Source organism: Acartia tonsa, chromosome 1, assembly GCF_053477335.1.
Source record: "Acartia tonsa isolate MP-2025a chromosome 1, ASM5347733v1, whole genome shotgun sequence".
Taxonomy (NCBI): Eukaryota; Metazoa; Arthropoda; class Copepoda; order Calanoida; family Acartiidae; genus Acartia; species Acartia tonsa.
In genome coordinates this window covers 62,252,424-62,272,199 of record NC_137260.1, presented here as the reverse complement: position 1 = coordinate 62,272,199, position 19,776 = coordinate 62,252,424, and the positions used below count along the sequence as shown (strand labels likewise).

General features: G+C 31.0%; 1 protein-coding gene across 7 annotated transcripts in view; it reads right to left on the bottom strand.

Moving 5' to 3' along the window:
- LOC145325973 (synaptogenesis protein syg-2-like) overlaps positions 1-3,897 on the bottom strand; it is a 64,906-nt gene extending 61,009 nt beyond the window's left edge. For all 7 annotated transcript variants that reach the window (XM_080169044.1, XM_080169015.1, XM_080169022.1 and 4 more), the window contains exons 1-3: positions 3,748-3,897; positions 3,226-3,291; positions 1,971-2,076 (exon numbers count right to left, since the gene is read on the bottom strand). In XM_080169044.1, coding sequence (XP_080025170.1) covers positions 1,971-2,076; positions 3,226-3,291; positions 3,748-3,790 — 215 coding nt within the window. In that variant the 5' untranslated portion in view covers positions 3,791-3,897. The remainder of the gene's footprint in view (positions 1-1,970; positions 2,077-3,225; positions 3,292-3,747) is intronic.
- Between the last annotated feature and the right edge of the window lie 15,879 nt (positions 3,898-19,776).

The following is a 19,776-nucleotide window of genomic DNA, read 5'->3' as shown; positions in this document are numbered from 1 at the left end:
AATTACGCATAACATGAAACAAGGACATGAAATTGGAATTGTTTTTATTCCTAAATTGTTTGAAATTAAGCTGAATAAAACTTGAAGAATATTAATGGAAATTTATAATTTATAACTAAGGAGGGATTGGACAATGGACTGTAAGTTTTATAACAACATATTATTTTATCTGTTGGATCCAAAACTTTGGGTACTTTCATTAAATTTTGATTGATTGGTTCCAAACTTGTAGTGTCCAAACTTAACAATAAAAAAGCGGTAATTTTTTTTATCCTCATTGGTGATTAATATCATCCTATATCCCATTGTCTTAAGCCTTGAGACCTCTTTTATAGCTCAGACATAATGGGTTAACGAATATCTTTTGCTTGAACTAAATAAATTACCGAAGAAACAAATTTATGTAATTGATGATTAAACAAAAATATCAAAACAAAATTCTGACTTATTATTTTCATATACTTATTGTCAAAAAATGTAATGTAATATGAATAAAGGATTAATTTCAGCACAATTGGATTATCCCTTTATATCGAATCTATAAAGAAAATGAAAAAGTGAGAAAAAGAACTAAATTATAAATATCACAAAAACCTTCTTAGAAAAAAATATTTATGTCTTAAGGGTAAATAAAAAGTCATCATATTTTTTCTCGTATTCATTCGAATCCGAGAAATAACTATTATTTATTTCAGCTGCATCTATCATAAATAGCGGCCCTGAAAATTATATTTCCCATGTTACAGACGGGTTGACGGACGGACGGACAGACAAAGGTAATTATCGCTACCAGAATTGACATAACAATAAACTTAGACAATTTAGAAGCATAAAAGTCATGTCTAATTAAGAAAAGGTAAATAAAAAGTCATCATATTTTGTTACAGAAGAAACATAAGACACTGAAACAACGTATTATGCAATTAATTTTGAAGTGGCGAAGCTACTCTATAATTCACTTTATCTGTACGTCTGTCAGTCCGTAACACTATAAGAGAAATGTGATTATCTCGGCTTCTTTACCAAAAAGCATCTAGTATACAAATTACTTGGTCAGTCAGTCTGTTGGTAATGCTACTAAGGAAATTTCTATATTGATTTGCGATTTTTTTTCTCTATATAACTCGCATAGCCCGTTTTTCCATCCATGATTTTTTTGTGCTTCGCTACATTTGGTTGTTGTCATCATTGTTTGGTAATAAAACGCTTTTTTTACATTTCGTTGCAAACATTTAGATTTTTATAGCAGCGTAGCTGCTTTATATCTAGGGTTTGTCTGTACATTCATTGCTTTCCCTTAAAGTGCATAGCATGCAATGATCCCTCCCCCCCCCCCCTTATATGGAAATATCTATTATTGAAAATGCCTTTTTTTCAAATTTTTTCAAAACTATGTTCACTATTCATTTTCAGCTTACCTTCAAACCGAAAAGCTTTCTGGATTAAGGAACAACTGTAAGGACTGTACAAAAAGCACCAGACATACAGACCAACACTTGTGTCTTTTAGAGTAACTTCGCTGTAAAGAAAAACTTCCAACAACAAAAAATTAAAGGACTTTAGACCTAATTTTAGACGTTACTGACAAACCGACATAAAGGCTTTTGAGACCTTTATGACTAAGATGAAGCTTCCTACCGGAATAGAGAATAACTAACTGTAAGGACTGTACAATGACCAACATGACCAACCCTTGTGTCTTTTAGTGTAGCTTCGCTGTTTAGAAAAGAATTTATCTTAGTCAAAGGCAACCAGAAAGATTTCTGGATTAGAGAACTTACTTTAAAGACTGTACTTAAACTACAGACATACAGACCATCACTAGTATAATCTAAAGTAGCTTCGATCTTAACTAACAAAAAATAACATCATAATCAAAATCTTTTAGTATAAATAAATGTCCTAAAGGACATACTTTTGACGTTACAGACAAACAGACGTTACGGGTAAGAAACTAATAGAAAGCTTACCTTCCAACCAGAAAGCTTTCTGGATTAGAGAACTGACTGTAAGGACTGTAAACATAAACTCTTTCTGATTCTCTGTACCATTTTATAGAATGGATCTCCCCACATTCTAAATACATCAAATATATTCTGTTGATTTCAATTCTAATTTTTTTCGGATGGCTTTTTAACCGATAGCTGAATTTGAACCGCAGCCATACTGAAAAATCATGTATCGTAGTTTTAGATATTTTTTTCCACGATTAAGAAAATGAAAAAAAATACCAGTTTTGTTAACCTGGGTTTTTAACAAAACTATATATCCCACGAAATGGTAAACATGGTTATAAAACTTTGGGTATCGGTACTGTAACTCTCAGTCCAATGTCCCCTCCCTTACGGATAAAAACTGAACATTATTTGTTTTTATGGCTCATTCAAATTCAGATTAGATTTTGATTTTATCCCATTTTGGTGGATAAATTAGAATAAAACAAGTAGAATTATATCCATAACAGCTTTTAATTTGATCAGGGATCTTAAGGGATAAGACATCTAACAATATATTGATGTACAGTTACACCCCCAAAAATAATCAACAAAATTAAACCCTTCAGTAGCTCTTGAAAAAGTTTTGACATATAAATATTTGTACAACCCATTCAAGATTTATTAAAAGTACCCCAAGTCATTAAACAAATGAATAAGAGAATTCTTATCGCTGAACCTAGGACGTCCAAGCTTTTTTTTAGAAGAGCAAAAAAAAACAATATGGGGGGAAAGAGTAATAAAACCACTGATAGTTTTAGGGTAAAATCAAAAATATTTACAAAAATTTTAGTGGGGAGTTAATCACCCCTTTATCACCAACCTTCCAACCTCCCCCTTGGACGTTCTTTCACTGAACTTTGGACAAAGTAAATTCAAGAATAGCTACACATTGTTGTGATAAAAACTATGCATAATGCATCAATTGAACAAAGCACAAAATTGAGATTTTTTATGCTATTTTTGCATAAATGAGTCTTAAGTTCAAAATAATTTTTAACAGATTTATTTTTCATTATGTATTTTTCATGATTTCATTAAGTGTTTATCTTCTATTGAGAAATATTGAGGGAGGGAGGGAACAATGGACTGTAAATTACACTGGTACCTAAGGTTTTATAAACCCATTTTCTTAATTGTTGGCTCAAAAACTTTGGGTACCTTAATTAAATCTTTATTTGTTGTCTCAAACTACTAGTGTCCAAACATTTCCACCAACATATTTGTTTACCTGAAGCGTGTGGACATGTTAGCTGAATAGATTTTGATACCCTTCCCACCAGGTCTTCACCATTCCCTGCAGAAAATAGAGATAAGTTTAAATGCCAGAAAGTGTATGCTTATTGGTAGGGAATCTAGACAATAAATTAATTTAACTTGAGGGCAAAATGGGGTTTCTCTATTTGAAGGGTGAGCAAAAAAATAGCCTTAAGCCGTCCCTGGACCTTTGAAAAGCTACTATTAATGCAGAACAATGGCAATATCTCAAAGGACAGCTAAAAATTGCTTAAATAATAGGACAAGTTCTACGTTCTATAATATCTTCTCAAAAATCAGCCTTTTGAAGTATGACAGACTGACCGAAATTGTATAATATATGCTCTTTTGAATGGAAAACTTTTACACATAAGAATCTGCACTCTATCTTAACTACAAGCCGAGAAAAACGAGAAAATACTGTTAACGACTGTCGGACATACAGACAACGTGAATTATAGAGTAGCTTCACTACTAAACATCTAAACAATCTTACCTAGGCAAATGGTGAGGAGAAAAACAAGGATAAAACTTTGCATGATAACAACCTTCTAAATATTAATTATCACAGAGTATAGTTTTTGTGTCTATATGATTTATTCTGCAGGTATTATCTCCAAAGCTCCATCACCAAATGCCCATTGTCCTCTCTGAAAAGTCAAAATTATAATTGTTTTTTTTTTAATTAATCAAATAATATCTTTAACTGCATATTCAAATGTCAAAGTTAAATAAGAATTATGAAATCAACCATTTGTTTCCCAGAGATCTTAATGGATAAGCAATGAATGATAAATCTCTGTACACTCATGATAATTTTAAACAAAATTAACCCTTTTGTAGATTAGAACTATTGGTAAAAAATGTTTGGATATTAGAGGTATATACCACACAATCATGACACAATAAAAAAGGCCCAAAACTTAAAGAAAGCCAATGAAAAAGTTTAAATGAATATCTTTGGATAGGTATAATTTATAGCTGCGCCCATAGCAACTGTATTTAAAGAGGGAAGGAGTGCTGGGCAGGAAAATGGCCTTAAATTATCTCAAATTTTAAATTTAGAAGAAAAAATAGCTTAAAACTATCCTGGGACTAATGTGATTGTGAAGTTACTTTGAAAGCAAAAAAATTTCGGTTTCCATCAATTGAAAATAGGAGCGGGGTGGAGCAGTTTTTCATAAAGGGGGAGGGTAAGGGTCCTTGCTTGATAAGTCCTTTGAAGGAAAGCATCCCAGTAAAGTATAAGTATAAGTAAATATATCATTGAGTCATAAAAAGAATGTAGGCCAAAAAACAGCTGAGCTATGTTACAAACAATAGATTTATAACCCCAGATGGGCCTTCATACATAACAATCTGTCATATGGATTTCTAGCAGCCATTTTCTTTATTTAGTCACATATGATTCATTACAATAATACGAGCGATGCTATTGTCCCTTTCTAAGTTGTAACCAATACAAATGATCGGAGTGCTCCTGCACAATGTTCTTATTGGTTTAATTTACTGATTAGAGATCTAGATATACTAATTCTTTTAGCCAAAAAATGTTCTAAAAGTCAACTTGCATAAACGGCGCCAACTTTACAAGATAAAAACATAAAAGAAAGTTGATACAAGAAATACAGCTATCATATCAAGCGCAGCTACTTAAAAATTTAAAAATCAGGGAGTTTTAAGGGATAAGGCAATGGATGACACATTCATGTTCACCTTACTAATGATGAACAAAATTATCCCTTCTCCAGATTATGCTAGTTTACCAATTAATAAAGATTTATTACAAGAGCTCAAAGTTTTTGAGAAACATCATTACAGTCCAATGTCCATAACCTCGCCAATAAAGGTCTGTTAATTTAAAGTTACTTTAACAAGGATGACAACATCCATAAAAGCAAAGCACTGAAACGGTAGGACAAACGGATATAAACACTTGTATAGCATCAGGACTGAATATTCAGGATATAAATGTATTTGTTGAAATTTGTTGAAAAACTGCTTGATACAGGATAATATTTATGGACATACTTACATTTTCAGGACTTGATTATAGAGTTGCTTCGCTTATAATAATAATATTGTACTTTGTTATCCCAAGAATCAGTATACCAAAAATCTGATCAATCGGATAATTAGACCCTAATTATAGAAAAGCTTCGCTTTTAAAAAGTAAAGAAGATTCATCTAGATAGAGAATAATTATAGAGAAGCTTTGCTAAGGAAAAAATCCTAACAAGTTGAAAAAATGCATCTATCTCAAACTTCAAGGCAGAGTGTTTTCCCTTAACCACATAACAAAATATTTTGCTAAAAAACATATTTTAGTATCTACTTCATAATAATTCTGAGAGGAAAGCAACCTGGTAACAAACGTTTAATGAACATGATCTCTTATTGGTTGGCTAGAAAACATAAGGAATTTCTATCAAATCATTCTGTGTCTAAACTTTTCTTCAATCAATAATTTTATTTCTTATAATTAGAAAAAAACACCAATTAATGGTTAATTGTCTATCCATTATGGTCTTAGCTAAACTTAACCAATCAGCAATCAGCAACTTTGTTTTGGGGGCTGTAATTTTTACAATATTGTATACACACTGTCAGGCAGATAAAAAAAAGTTAAAGTGAAGTGAACTATACAACTCAACAATTTCAGGGACTATGGATGTAAAAAATATAAATCAACAAAATTTGGGAAATAATGCGAAGATAAATATGAAACGAGGACGAAGCTTTTTGAGGAATTAAGTCAAATAAGTTGAAAAGTTAATATCAATTCACTACTAAAAATTCTGTTATTCTTAAAAGTAACTGTTGTATAGGATCTCGCAAACCGTTGAACTGATAAGATTCTCCTTTGCATTGAAGCTTCTTATACATAGGTTTAGGGAAGGTTTTAATTATTTTGTGGGATTGTCTGACAATGTCTCTACCCTTCTAATAGAAATCTACCTCAATTTTTCTCAAGTCCCTCTAGAGGCCTCTAGGGGACGTAGTTGTTTACAGAGGTAATAATATGTAATTACAAATGACTATTATCAAGATTTAGTTTCTAGTGTGTTAGACTTTCCCTATATCCATGAGAATTATGTCCCTGACAAATTTCAGTATTTACTGCTTGCATTTATTTCAGGGAGGTATCCCTATATCCCTGAGAATTATGTCCCTGACAAATTTCAGTATAAAAAATACTTTCCTTTCACATTTTGATTGCATATTAGAAAGGCTTGTTTATATCAGGGAGGAAGGGGATATTGTTCTGTTTATTACACTAGACCCCAAAGTTTTATATAACATTTTCTTATTCTTTGGCTTAACAACTTTGGAGATTTTTATTGAATTTTAATTGGTTTGTCCATTGAGTTGAGTGTCCAAACGTTTCAACCACTAATTGTAAATTACAGAAGGAATGATTTTGTGTATCATTATTGGGGGATGTATATTGATTTATCATCCATTGCTTATACTTTTAGATGCCCAGTTTATATGCTGCATATATATTGTATATGTATGTATATAAATGTACTGCATTTAAAGATTTGATTTTTAAAATTAATGTATTTCTACTAGGTTCGTTGGTATCATATAGCTATGAGCGTTAATGTAGGCGTGCTAGAATCGTCCTATCAATTTCAAACTTAAGCTGACGACAGATTTTACCCTATCAATATATCCACGTCTTCTATATTCATTATCTAAATGTAGTAATCTTGTTATTGCTACGCTGTTTGGCATACTTGTCCTTTTTAATCTCTTTGCATAAAGGAAAATAAAAATATATTTTAATCTATAATACAAAGTAGCTTGATGTCTGTCTGTCTGTCCGTCCGTCTGAAGCTTAAGATCTCGGTAACCACTGAACCGATCGGATTCTACTCTTCAGGGAATATTCCTACTGGTCCTGTGGTGGTTTAAGGCTATTTTCTTGAGGGGTGGGACACCCCCAACCCCCCCAAAATAAAAAATACCCCCCCATTTTTTTTTTTTTTTTTTTTTTTTTTGTTGAAGATTTATTTGATCCTTTTCCGAATTTCGCCAAAATTTTTTTTTGATCACCTCTTGGGGCAAAGCCCCTAGAGGCTAGGGGCGAAGCCGCTAGTATTTAAGAAAATAATTGTTATGTAATTGTATTTTCTTAAAAAAAGTTTATGGTCAGAAGGTGAACTCAAAGTTTCTAGACTTTAAATAAATTTATAGTTTACAGGGTGACTTTTCAAAAATGTCAACAATTTTCTTCTTCCTTTGATGAAGTAAAATATACAAAATACTATATATTAAAGTTCGTCCGTATAATCAAGGTTATATGTAAAAAAAGATACATAAATTAGCCTAAAGATTAAAATTGTCTTTTCTTAATTATAGTTAAATTTTTATTTCATTCGGGATTTAATGTTTATGTTAATATCTATTGGTAGTATAACAATTTCAATTCTATAACAAACTCTTTATCCTAATATAGAAGTAACAGAATATCTTTCCGCTGAACCTAAATGGTTCTCCTTTCCAGTGAAACGTTTGATAGGTCCAGAAAAGGTTGATAACTATCTTAGCGGAGAGTACCTCCACCCTCCCATCAGAAATATTAACTAGAAAAAAATTTTATTGCAAGGGGAGAACGTACTTACGTTACCGATTCTAAAAAGAAAATGAAACACCCTGTACCTCACAGTATAAACTATATATGCAGTTAAAATTGTAAAACAAATAAAACAAATTTTGTCTGGATATTTCTTTCTCAAGGTATTTCATGTCACATATCAACTTAGAGGTGTACAAACGAAGATTTTCTATAATAGGGACGGTCCGTATGCCCGTAACTGATAGCTAATGCCATTCATTTAGTCTAAAATTAACCCATATTAAACTTTGATACGATTTCAATAGCGTAGCAACTCTATATTCGTTACCAAAATATCGTAGGTTCTATACATTTTCTATACATTCATAATTTATTTTTTTCAGAGTTATTGTTTTTCTTTTCCACAAACAATTTTAATGTACAGAATAGGTAATTATGGTTATCATAATTGGTACTCTATTTCAATGTATCATCGATTGTCTTATCCCTTAAGATCCCTGCTTTGCAGACACCTGTTTAAAATTTTTTGCACACATAAATAGAAAGAGACATATTTAGTTATTTAATGTTTTATAACAACTTTTTTTTTCTTTCAATTCTTTTTAAAATTACTAGTTGCTACGCCCCTAGAAGCCTCTCGGTAGGCGGGGGAAAAGTCGACCCCCTCCACCATTTTACATCTTAAGTTTTTGAGAGAAAAAAATAGTAAAGGATATATTAAACTTTAAACTAGTTTTAGCTGTAGGCAATGAATAAAAGTTAAGGTTTTAAAACCATGGGTACCAGTTTTAGTTTTACAATTTTTAGAGTACGGAAAGGTTTGTTGATTACATTATCCCATCCCTGAAATAAACCCCAATATTTGGTCAGTTGAATTTAAATTGCCGAAAGTGTACACAGTTTTCTCATCCTATCTTAATATTTACTTCTAGCTATAAAAACTTCAAACTTCCACACAAAAAAATGAATGTATAAACGATTTATACATTATACATTAAATATTTAAATTTTTCAAATTTTGATTTTTGTTGTTGGAATTTTGAAGCTTTTTTAATTAGTAATAAATATTAGGATAGAATGAGGAAACACCGAGGAATCTATGTACACTTTCGGCAATTCAAATTCAACTGACTCAATATTTCCTATCAGTATGTATTTATATATTAAATCCTTTACAAATCCTGTATTTAAATAGATAGAATCATAAGCCCTCAATTTCATATCTGATTCTATCCACCAAGAAAGGGAACGCTTTTTTGTTAAAAAATTGTAACTTTTTTAAACATCAAAATATCACTTAACATTATAAAATATACAAACAATAATGACAAATATAAAGAAAAGAGAAAAAAACATAGCTTACATAAAATACTTTTTATGAACATCGGCACGTTGAATGACTTTGTCTGAAATTTTGCTTCGCTACTTATGAATGTTGTCATCCTTGTTTTTAGGTTACAAATACAATCCAAGTATATATATAAATGTGTTTATGCTTGATAATAATTTCTAAAGCTTATTCAGATGGGAAAACCAAAATGTATAAATAGTGCAAACTTAATATATTTATATTTATAATAAGAAAAAGAAAAGATTTTCTAAGATGTATTTTGTAGAAGTATTTTATAAATAATCATAAGAGGAGGTTTTTGAAAAGTAAAATATATCACAATGTCTACATCTTAAAAAGGTTATCTCAAGAGTTAGAGTTACCTTAGCCTTACATAGATTTAAGGAATATGTAAGACTTAAGAAACCCTAACTCTTTGACTAGCCTAATAAACTTCATAGATTTCATCTCTATAAATGACTTAATATCATTGAACTTATGTATTTTAAAAATCTATCAATAATCAAATATATGCTGTTATCAAAATTAGGCCTAATTTTCAAAGTTTTTTGAGCCGAATAAGAACATAGAGTGGTAATAAAATTTTTGGTACTGGGTCTATAAAACCATAATTAAAACATACAATATAAATCTACAGTTAATTATAACTAAATTCACATTCCATATTTTTAATCATGCTATATTTAACTTGAATCACTAAATTAACAAATCCATAATTTTGAATTATGTTTGTATCTAACTAAGAGTTTGTTTATGAACTGATTGGGCAAATTTTGTGGATTGTTTTGAAATACAGGAGAAGGCGTAAAATTGCACCACAGTTACTAAAACGGAATAGATATGTTATTACATGGATGTTGCACTAGATTTTTATGTACTCTAGTAAATGGATGCTCCCAGCTGGCTAAAATAACGATACTCCCCATCCACCCCATTCAACCCATCCCCTACCTCCTTCTGGATGAACAAACTGGCCAATAAATGAGGTCCATATTAGCAACTTAAATTGACGACAATTTTTCCCCTGTCATAATATCCACGTATATTCTATATCCACCATTGTTACTAAAAAGGGGTTCAGTTAGGGACAGGTAAATTGATAGGAAATTTTAATCTGTTTGAAATAATAGATTCGTTAGGTTTGGCAAATTTTGAAATTGTAAAAATCATAAATAAGCCTTCAAACTTTCTATTTTCACTTATACAATTAGCTTGATTTTTGAGCAATATAAAAAACTTGAAAGTTAAGAAACAAGGAATTTAATTATTTCATACTACTCCTCATATCCCCAATGATGATAAACAAAATTACCCTTTGTGTAGATTAATATTATTGATTCAATAGTTTGGACAAAGCTAGCTTGAACCCTAGTACTCAAAGTCAACTAATAATATAACATTTGGGTACCAGAGTAATTTATAGTCCAATATCCCCTCCCTGCCTATTGAAGTTTCCACAAGAAAGGCAAGAGAAGCATATCATCTGTATTTTATTGAGAAGCTTTTCTTCTAACCTTGCTAAAAAATAACCCTTTTTATTTAGAGTTGTAAATCTATACCTTCCTTTTAAAACATATTATGACTCATTAGGATTTCGAAAATAGCTTTGCGGCCTATTTAGATTTAAAGCATAGAAAAATTAAATGGGTACTGTTTTAAAATCTAATGTTTTTCTATATATGTATTTATTTGCCATTCTTCCAATTAACGGTAAGGTAAAAAGTAAGGAGATAGGGGCAGACGGACATTTTGTGGTTATAGTGTACCTTTACATCTAATAGAAATATTCAAATTTTAAGAGCTGCATAAGTTCTGATAACTGCTACCCTTATACATGTTTTAATTAGAAAAATAATTAAATTTAATTCCTACTAACTGTTAATGTTGCACTGTAATATTTGTAAATTGCATAAAAACCCGCTGAGTTCATCATATCATTTAATTTCATGGCCCATATAAACACTAATACAATTTTAACAATAATATCCCATTCTAGTTTTTCATACTGATGTAAGAACCTCCCATCCAAAAAAAATTCCCTTTCAAAGATCTTTGAATATTTTAAAAAGAATTCCTAGGGCACTAATATCTCTTTGATTACGCGACCTTTTTCTGAAAATCCTAATGGTATGTGCCTGGTAATGAGTTGTACCTTTTTGGGGGCCTAGGTAATTTCCCCCAACTCCTTCTATTAAAGTCATGCAACTGATATGGCAGCAGTAGGAATAAATATTTTAACGTCGAATCCATCCCCTTCTTAATGACGATGAATATGAAAGTAATAATATATTCATTAAAATCAGATTGCTTTATTAGTGGTTCTTAAAAACCTTTTTTTTTACCAAAAATCAAATGGGAATGGAGAGGGGGGGGATCGAACCCAAATCGAACAAATAGTGTAAAAATATTTATCATGATTACGTCATAAATGCATCTGACTGTCTTTACCATCCACTCTCTGTATACATAAATATTCTCTTATATTATACTTTGTTTATTTTTTAAAAACAAGACCAATTTATGTTAACAGTAGCCTAGCTGTAAAAAGCTAGAAATTAAATTAATTAAAAAACAAATCATTCTAAACGTACAGTTGTTTTTAAATTCAGGGTAGACTGTGTCCGTCCATAGTGGATACCTCTTATCGTTGATATAGGTATGTTAAAATTGTTCTATGGATTTCAAACTGAATCATGTAACATGAAGCGTAGCAACTCTATATTGATAATTACCAGAAAGTCAAAAGTGAAAATATCAAATTTCATCATTCTATTGTTATGGATGTTTTGGTTCTTGTCTTTATAAACAAGGTTGACAACATGCATACATAAGTGTTTAGAAAATAAACAAATAATGATCTAAAATGCATTCAACTGACTTTTAGTTCTGCATGAATATTTTCTTTAGCTTATTTTATAATAATTTATTAAAATCTCGCTTTAGAATATCGATTTTAAATAAAATATAAAAAAAGAGGAAAGTATTTTTTGCCAGGGGCAATTTATCTTGCGAGAGTAAAGGTACCCTCCCCCAAAATAGTAAAAAGCCTTTTCTGGGCCTATGAGAAGTTTCACTGTAAAGGAGAACCATATCAGATTAGCGGTTAGCGAGATGTTTTGTTTCAAACAGACATTCAGACGGACAGATAGGCAAAAAGAAAGATAGATAGACATCCTATTATTTTTATACATATAAAAAAGTTCTGTTTTCTTTTCATTTTAGTCTGTTCAATTTCCTTCCCTTAAAGTAATAAATTTAATTTATTGACTTGTTTTCTTTAATTGATTTATGTATACACATTACACATATTTTGTAATTTAATCTAAAGCATGAATGGAATGATTATTAGGGATCTTAAGAGATAAGACAATGGACGATAAATTGATTTACATCCCCAAAAATACCCTTCTGTAGATTACATTAAGTTGTTGTATGTTTGGAAACTCAACTTAATGAACCAACCATTCAAAATTCAATAAAAGTCCCCCCAAGTTGTTTAGCCAACGAAGAAGAAAACGTTACTATAAAACTTTGGGGACAAGTGTAATAAACAGCCCAATGTCCCCTCCCTCCCTTGATCTTAAAGGATAAGACAATGGACGATAAATTGATATACATCCCCAGTAAAGATTAACAGAATTACCCCTACTGTAGATTAATAAAAAGTACCCAAAGTTTTACTTTTACTTTCAAGTGATGCTTTAGTATTGTCCTGATTAAACATTGTTTTAAGCTGTCTTGAATATTTTCTTTAACTCCAAAAAGCATCTGCTTTTAAGAAGGTACTTTTTAACTTTTATTTGTTAAAAAATATTATTTTAAACAATATTAATTGTATATAAAAGTCTAAAAATATCTTAAGTATAAGAGAAAGAAAACAAGAAAGTAAAGGATTTTTTTGTATTTACAATGTTCTCTAAAAATGTAAAAATATTTACACTGTAATCTAGTTGGATTGCTAAGCTATATTTCTAAATTTGTACAGCATATGAGTAAATCTATCTAAAAGTATACTGAGTGGTTCAGTTGTAATACATTTTCATGAATGAAAGAATGATCTGATTTGAGTAAAACTTGTGCTTTGTAAAAGAAATAAATAAAGTTTTTGGTTTACAATACAATTAAGTTTAAATGTGTTTTTATAGAAACATGTCGAAAAAGGACCAGGGACGTCCAAGCCTCCAATTTTGAGGGGGTAAAATGAGGGGTGTAAAAGTTTTAAGGGTGTAAACCATTTGACGTCTATTCCAAAAACTTTTGACACCCAAAATCTTAAATCGTCATAAATATTAGTTATATTTGAGATCTAAGAATAGTCATTTCTCGCAACGTATTATAAACAGATTTCCGCGGATATAAAAAAAACATCACCGAAGGCACGGGCTAAAAAAACTGGTTTTAATCTTATGATTGTACATTTTAAAATTCGTAGAAAGCTGGCAGTGGCGTGCGAAGCACTTTGTCTAGGGGGGGGGCATTTTGAAGATTTTGTAAAATTTTGCCCCCCCCTAAATCAAAGTGCCCCGGGGGGGCACTTTGCTTTAGGGGGGGCATTTTGATTATTTATACTAATTTTAAATAAGGGCGTTTTAAGGGGTGGGATTATTTGATTTTGGGCCTTCTAGTCCTTATCCCTTCTTCCTCATCCCTTCCCCCATCCCTATTTCCCATTTATATCCCCCATCTCTTCCCCCCCTCCATCTCTTCTCCCCCATCCCTTCTCCCCCATCCCTTCTCCCCACCCTGCAATGACTGAAGGGAAGGGAGCTAGAAAGCATCTTCGAAAAAAAAGTACAGAAGATAATTTAACCTCCCCCCCCCCCCCCCACCACAAAACATTTTTTATGGGTGGAAGGGGATATTATAAAATCTCAGCAGGAAGGATGAATAACCCCATTAAAACAATTTTTTTTGGGGGGGTGATAAAAACACTCATTTTGGAAATAATTTACCAAAAATTAACCTAATATGTAAAACTGATTTTAAATATTTCTTTTTTGTATGACAAAAAGGATGACAACATCTTTAAGAATCAAAGCACAAAAAATCATTAATAAGAATACAGACAAGTAGATTTAAAGAGCATCTGTTGAAATAAATATATATTTTAGGTAGAAAAAGGCACAAATCCTTTTTCCTGTATGTTGTGTGATGACAGTCAAAGTAAATTACATACTGGATGCTCGAAGCAGCGAGAAATTGTCGTATTTTCATAGTAGCTTTTAATAGGTTATTCTAGGTTAAGTTAGGTTAGGTGATTTCCCCGCAGGGTTAGGCAATTGGCCCCGCAGGAGCTATAAATAGGTGAAAAGCTACTGTGAAAATACGACGAAATGCACCTTAAGAGGCAATGTCACAAAAGGGACTATACTCGAAATTTAAAAGATACAAAAATAGCCAAAAACGTCCTGAAAAGCAGTCCGACCTCCATGAATTTTTAATAGTTAATTATACTCCATAATGATGGGAATGTTAACATTAAGTTTTAGCCTTCTATCTTTAATTGCAGTTGAAAAAAATCACATTTCCCCCTTAGCATTACATACTGACAGCCATAGTGAATTATAGAGAAGCTAAAAAGTTATATCAACATATCCTACCCTCTTTAAATGGCACTTTAAAACTCTGTTAATTTTTGATTAAGTGGTGTTTCCAAGGATTTATAAGGGCGGTGCGTGAAGCGCACCTAAAAATATTTACTCCCCCTTTGAACTAAAATAAATTAAAGACAACAAGAGTGGCGTATTTTATCAAGTTAGGAATATAGAGTGTAGTTAGTTTTAAGGGTTTTTAATGAAAATTGCCATAAAAAAACATGTCTTTTTATAAGAGTATGTACACAAAAAAAATTATAAACTTATCCTGAAAATAATATGACATCATATATAGTTATTCATTTTGGGCTATTTATTACACTAGTCCCCAATATTTCATATAAAATTTTCTTATTCGTTGGCTCAACAACTTTGGGGACTTTAATGGAATTTTGATTGGTTGGTTGATGTCGAGTTTCAATACATTTCATCCACTAATTGTAATCTATATAAGGGGTAATTTTGTGTATCATCATTGGGGATGTACAAAATTTCTTTGGTAAAAAGTTTGTATTATACAAAATAAAATACTTCCTATTACCTGGTTTGTTATGTTCAGTGAAAAGAGATTATAACCTAATTTCTACACTAATTAAAAAATTTGGTAAATAATGAATAATAACTGTCCGTTTTTGCGCGAAGCGCCAAAATTTTTTTTATTGAGTTTTTTTTATCTTTTTTTTGGAAACTGGGATAATTTTGCTTTTTGTAGGGTAGGGGGCAAAAAGGGGCATTTTTGTTGACCAGGGGGGGGCAAAATGGGGCATTTTTCAACATTTAGGGGGGGGCAGGGGGGGCGGTGGCTAGGGGGGGGCAGGGGGGGGCGTTTTGGTTGCTAGGGGGGGGCGATTGCCCCAAATGCCCCCTTCGGTTCGCACGCCACTGAAAGCTGGATATGATACGATGCTAGACATAGTTTTTTCGTATGGATGAGAACCGGTTCCTATCCACCGGATTTGAATGAATACGAGAAAATTATATTTTAAAGTTATACAAATATTGTAAACAATTCTTGGTGATCTTTTTGTTTTCTCTAATGTCTTCTTTTAATGGGCTGGCCAATAACATCTGTAAACACTATTCAAACTAAAACACCCAACAAAATTTCTTAAGAAAAAAAAGAACAGTTGATTATATTATTTAGTAAGAATAAACCTTCTTTTGCAATTCATGTTTTAAAGTTAAATGACTAAATTATCTTATTAAATTAGCTTAATAAATTTTAGGACTTTTATTGAATCTTTATTGTTTTTGGTACAAACAATCAGTCTCCAAACTTCTTTATTAAGAGAAAACAGTAAAAGTGTCGAACTATGACGTCAGAAAAAATTAACAATTAACCAATGAGAAGCCAGTATTCACTGTGGTAAAATATATAGCGGCCTCTCATTGGTTAATTGTTAATTTTTTCTGACGTCATAGTTCGACACTTTTACTGTTTTCTTATTAAGAAATATTTATGCTTTTTCAAATTTTGGAATTGCCCATTGTCTTATCCCTTGAGATCCCTGCTTAATATTACACTTTCAATTAGATTTAATTCATTGTCCATTGTCTCATCCCTTAAGATCTCAACGTAATAGGACATTTATTAATTTGAATAATTTCTTAATTTCATAATAAAAGAAAATTATTACTTAACTGTACAAATAAAATAGCATTGTTTTCATGAATAGTGTTTCTGCAGAGATGGGGTTTTGAAAGATGAATGCCGCGTTTTTTCAATTCGCGAAATTTAGACAGAGTATACAACTATTTATTTAATTATTTTGCTTTTGTTGGTACGGCCTTCATAGAAGAAAAACAAATTATCTTCAATTCATTTTTTAGAGCTGTATTAGACATTATACAAATGGCTAAAATAATAATTTTAAAATTTTGAATTCTTAAGTTGTATACTCTGTTGAAATCCTATTGTCTTCATTCAATCAATCAATGTCGAAAAAATGTCGAAAAAACGCGGCATTCATCTTTCAAAAACCCATCTTAGTGATTAATAAGTTTTGAAAACTTTAATAAAGGAAAAAACTAATTTTAACTGATTAGAAAAAATGCATTTTAGGAAAAACTTTCTTTTTATTACTCTTCGCGTTTTTATAATAATCAACAAGTGAACAAATACATTGTGTTTTTTTATGAGAACTTTTTTGAAAGCAGTTTTACCCCACTTATAGTTATCAGAATTTAATGATTAATGGCTTATTTTCTCTGTTTTTTAATGCAATTAATAGAACAACAAAAAAATATTTCAATTTTTATTTAAAAAGTACAGTAAAATCTAAAATTCAAAACTTAGGTGTCAACATCTAAAAATAGTTTTAGCGCATTTTCTTATGCTCAAATATTTCAAAATAGTTCTCATAAAAAAAAACACACTGTACTTACATTACATTACAAAGAAGACAAAATTATCCATTTCAATAGTTTCCCTGAAAGTCTTAACCCTACTTGGGGGTAGGGGCAGGTAGCGTAAAAGACCTCCCTCCCAAGCTTTTTTGTCTCCCATTTTAGTTGTTTGAAAGGTACAGTTATATAATTTTCAAATGGCTAATTTGACCCTCTTGCCATTGACTGATTTTTTTCCAAAATAAAAGGGTAAATGAAGTTACCAAAGCATTCATTATTATTTTTTCTCGTATTTATTCGAATCCGGTGGATAGGAACCGGTTCTCATCCATACGAAAAAACTATGTCTAGCATCGTATTATATCCAGCTTTCTACGAATATAAAAATGTACAATCATAAGATTAAAACCAGTTTTTTTAGCCGGTGCCTTCGGCACCTCGGGGCTAAAAAAACTAGTTTTAATCTTATAATTGTACATTCTATATCCGCGGAAAGCCGTTTATAATACGATGCGAGAAATAACTATTCTCGTATTCATTCGAATCCGGTGGATAGGAACCGGTTCTCATCCATACGAAAACTATGTCTAGCATCGTATTATATCCAGCTTTCTACGAATATAAAAATGTACAATCATAAGATTAAAACCAGTTTTTTAGCCAGTGCCTTCGGCACTTCGGGGCTAAAAAACTGGTTTTAATCTTATAATTGTACATTTTTATATCCGCGGAAAGCCGTTTATAATACGATAAAAGAAATAACTATTAAAATTTCTTTACTCTAAAGACATAAGGAAACTTTGTGAAATGAATGTTGACTGGTAATTATCACTTGACATGATTCTTAATTGTATATAGAGGTAGACAAATTATGTTTGACACTCTTAGATTCTAACATACTAGTTCAGTTAGCTAAATAGTTGCAAGTTTTTAAAAGCGAAGCTTTTCTATAATTAGGGTAGATCCGTCCGTCCGTAAGTCCGACCGTCCGAGATAGATAGCTTTTATTCGTTAATTTAGGCATGTTAGAATTGTCCTATCGATTTTAAACTCTGCATGATGATTCCTGTAGTAGTTAGGTACGATTCAGAAATCGTAGCAACTCTATAATCATTACCAGAATGTCCGTATGTCCATTTTAAACATGTTGACTTTTCTACTTTTTAACAACAAATTTGTATGTGTTTTCTAATTATCCGTTTGATCCAAGGATAGTTTGATCTGATTTTTGGTATATTGATTCCTGGGACAACAAAGAACAATATTATAAGCGAAGCAACTCTATAATCAAGTTCTAAAAATGTAAGTATGTCCATAAACATTATCCTGTATCAAGCAGTTTTTTAACAAGTCTGTCGGACATGCCACAAACATTGGATCCTAGTCAAGTACAAATCCTCCTCCCCCCTTCTATTTAAATAAATCCTTATAATAAAGTAATAGGATGTTTGTCTGTGTGTTTGTCTGTTTGTTTGTTCCGAAGGATCTCGCTAACCGCTGAACTGATCAGGTTCTCCTTAATAGGGTAGCTTCTCATAGGTCCCTTGTAGGTTTATAACTATTTTCTTCGGTGGGTGGGACAACCCCAACCCCCCCAAAAAATGAAAAATCCCTCCCCCCCAAAAAAAAATTTTTTTTCAATTTTTTTAACTAAAATTAAAAATGAGGGAGGGGCGTAGCCGCTAGTTAAAAATAGACAGGTAGTTTTTGTCGTTCTTTTTGTTTGTTACTTTAGGATATTTTGGGTACTGATTAGCCCCGAAGGGTAAAGACACCGCCCTTGTAATTCATAAGAAAAAATCCGTTCTTACCTACCACTTTATAACTATATGCATTTCTAAAAAGAGTTTAAACGCTCAGAAATTTAGATAATGTTTCCTTAAAATACTCAACATTCTTCTAAAAAAAATAACTGAAAAATTTTAACCCTGTTTTAAAAATGTTTATATTTAGAAAAAGTCTTTAATTTACTGGACTAGTTAATGATTATAAGTTTATTAAGCTTCTCAGTAGCTAATTTAATTCATATTCTAAAAAATATTTAAAGTTTAAGAATAAGAATTTTATGCTTGTTATGGCTTACTACTTTGCAGCCTAATATCCGTAAAAATCTCAATTGGAACAAAACTTCGATGCTAAGTTGTCTTCATTTGATAAATTCACTGAGTGAAAAAGTCTTTGATACTTCTTAGTTATTTATTGAAATATATTTCGGTGGACTTGTACCCTCTTCAGTCTAAATGACATAAATCATATTAATTTAATTTACTTATTAAAAGATAAGTAAAAATAAATTTGTAGAACTATAAAGGCAGAAAATGTTGCTAAATTAAGAAAATAATATGATTAACCTTGTAGTTAAACTATGTTAAATGCTAATTTGAACAAAAATAAAAAGCTAATAAAATTAGTACTAATCGTACTAAGGAAACGTTGATTTTAAAATCAGTTTAAAAGGATTTTTATACGATATAAAATTTTTTGACTAAATTAAAATGTTTAAATGGGTTCTAAATGACTTTTTTGTGATTTTAGAGTTTCTACGTTTTAGATAGAATAACTCATAGTTAAGGATCTAATCTCAGAGTTTTTGCAGAATAACCCTTACGAAAGTACTATTGCTAAAAACTTTGCTATAATAATATAAAA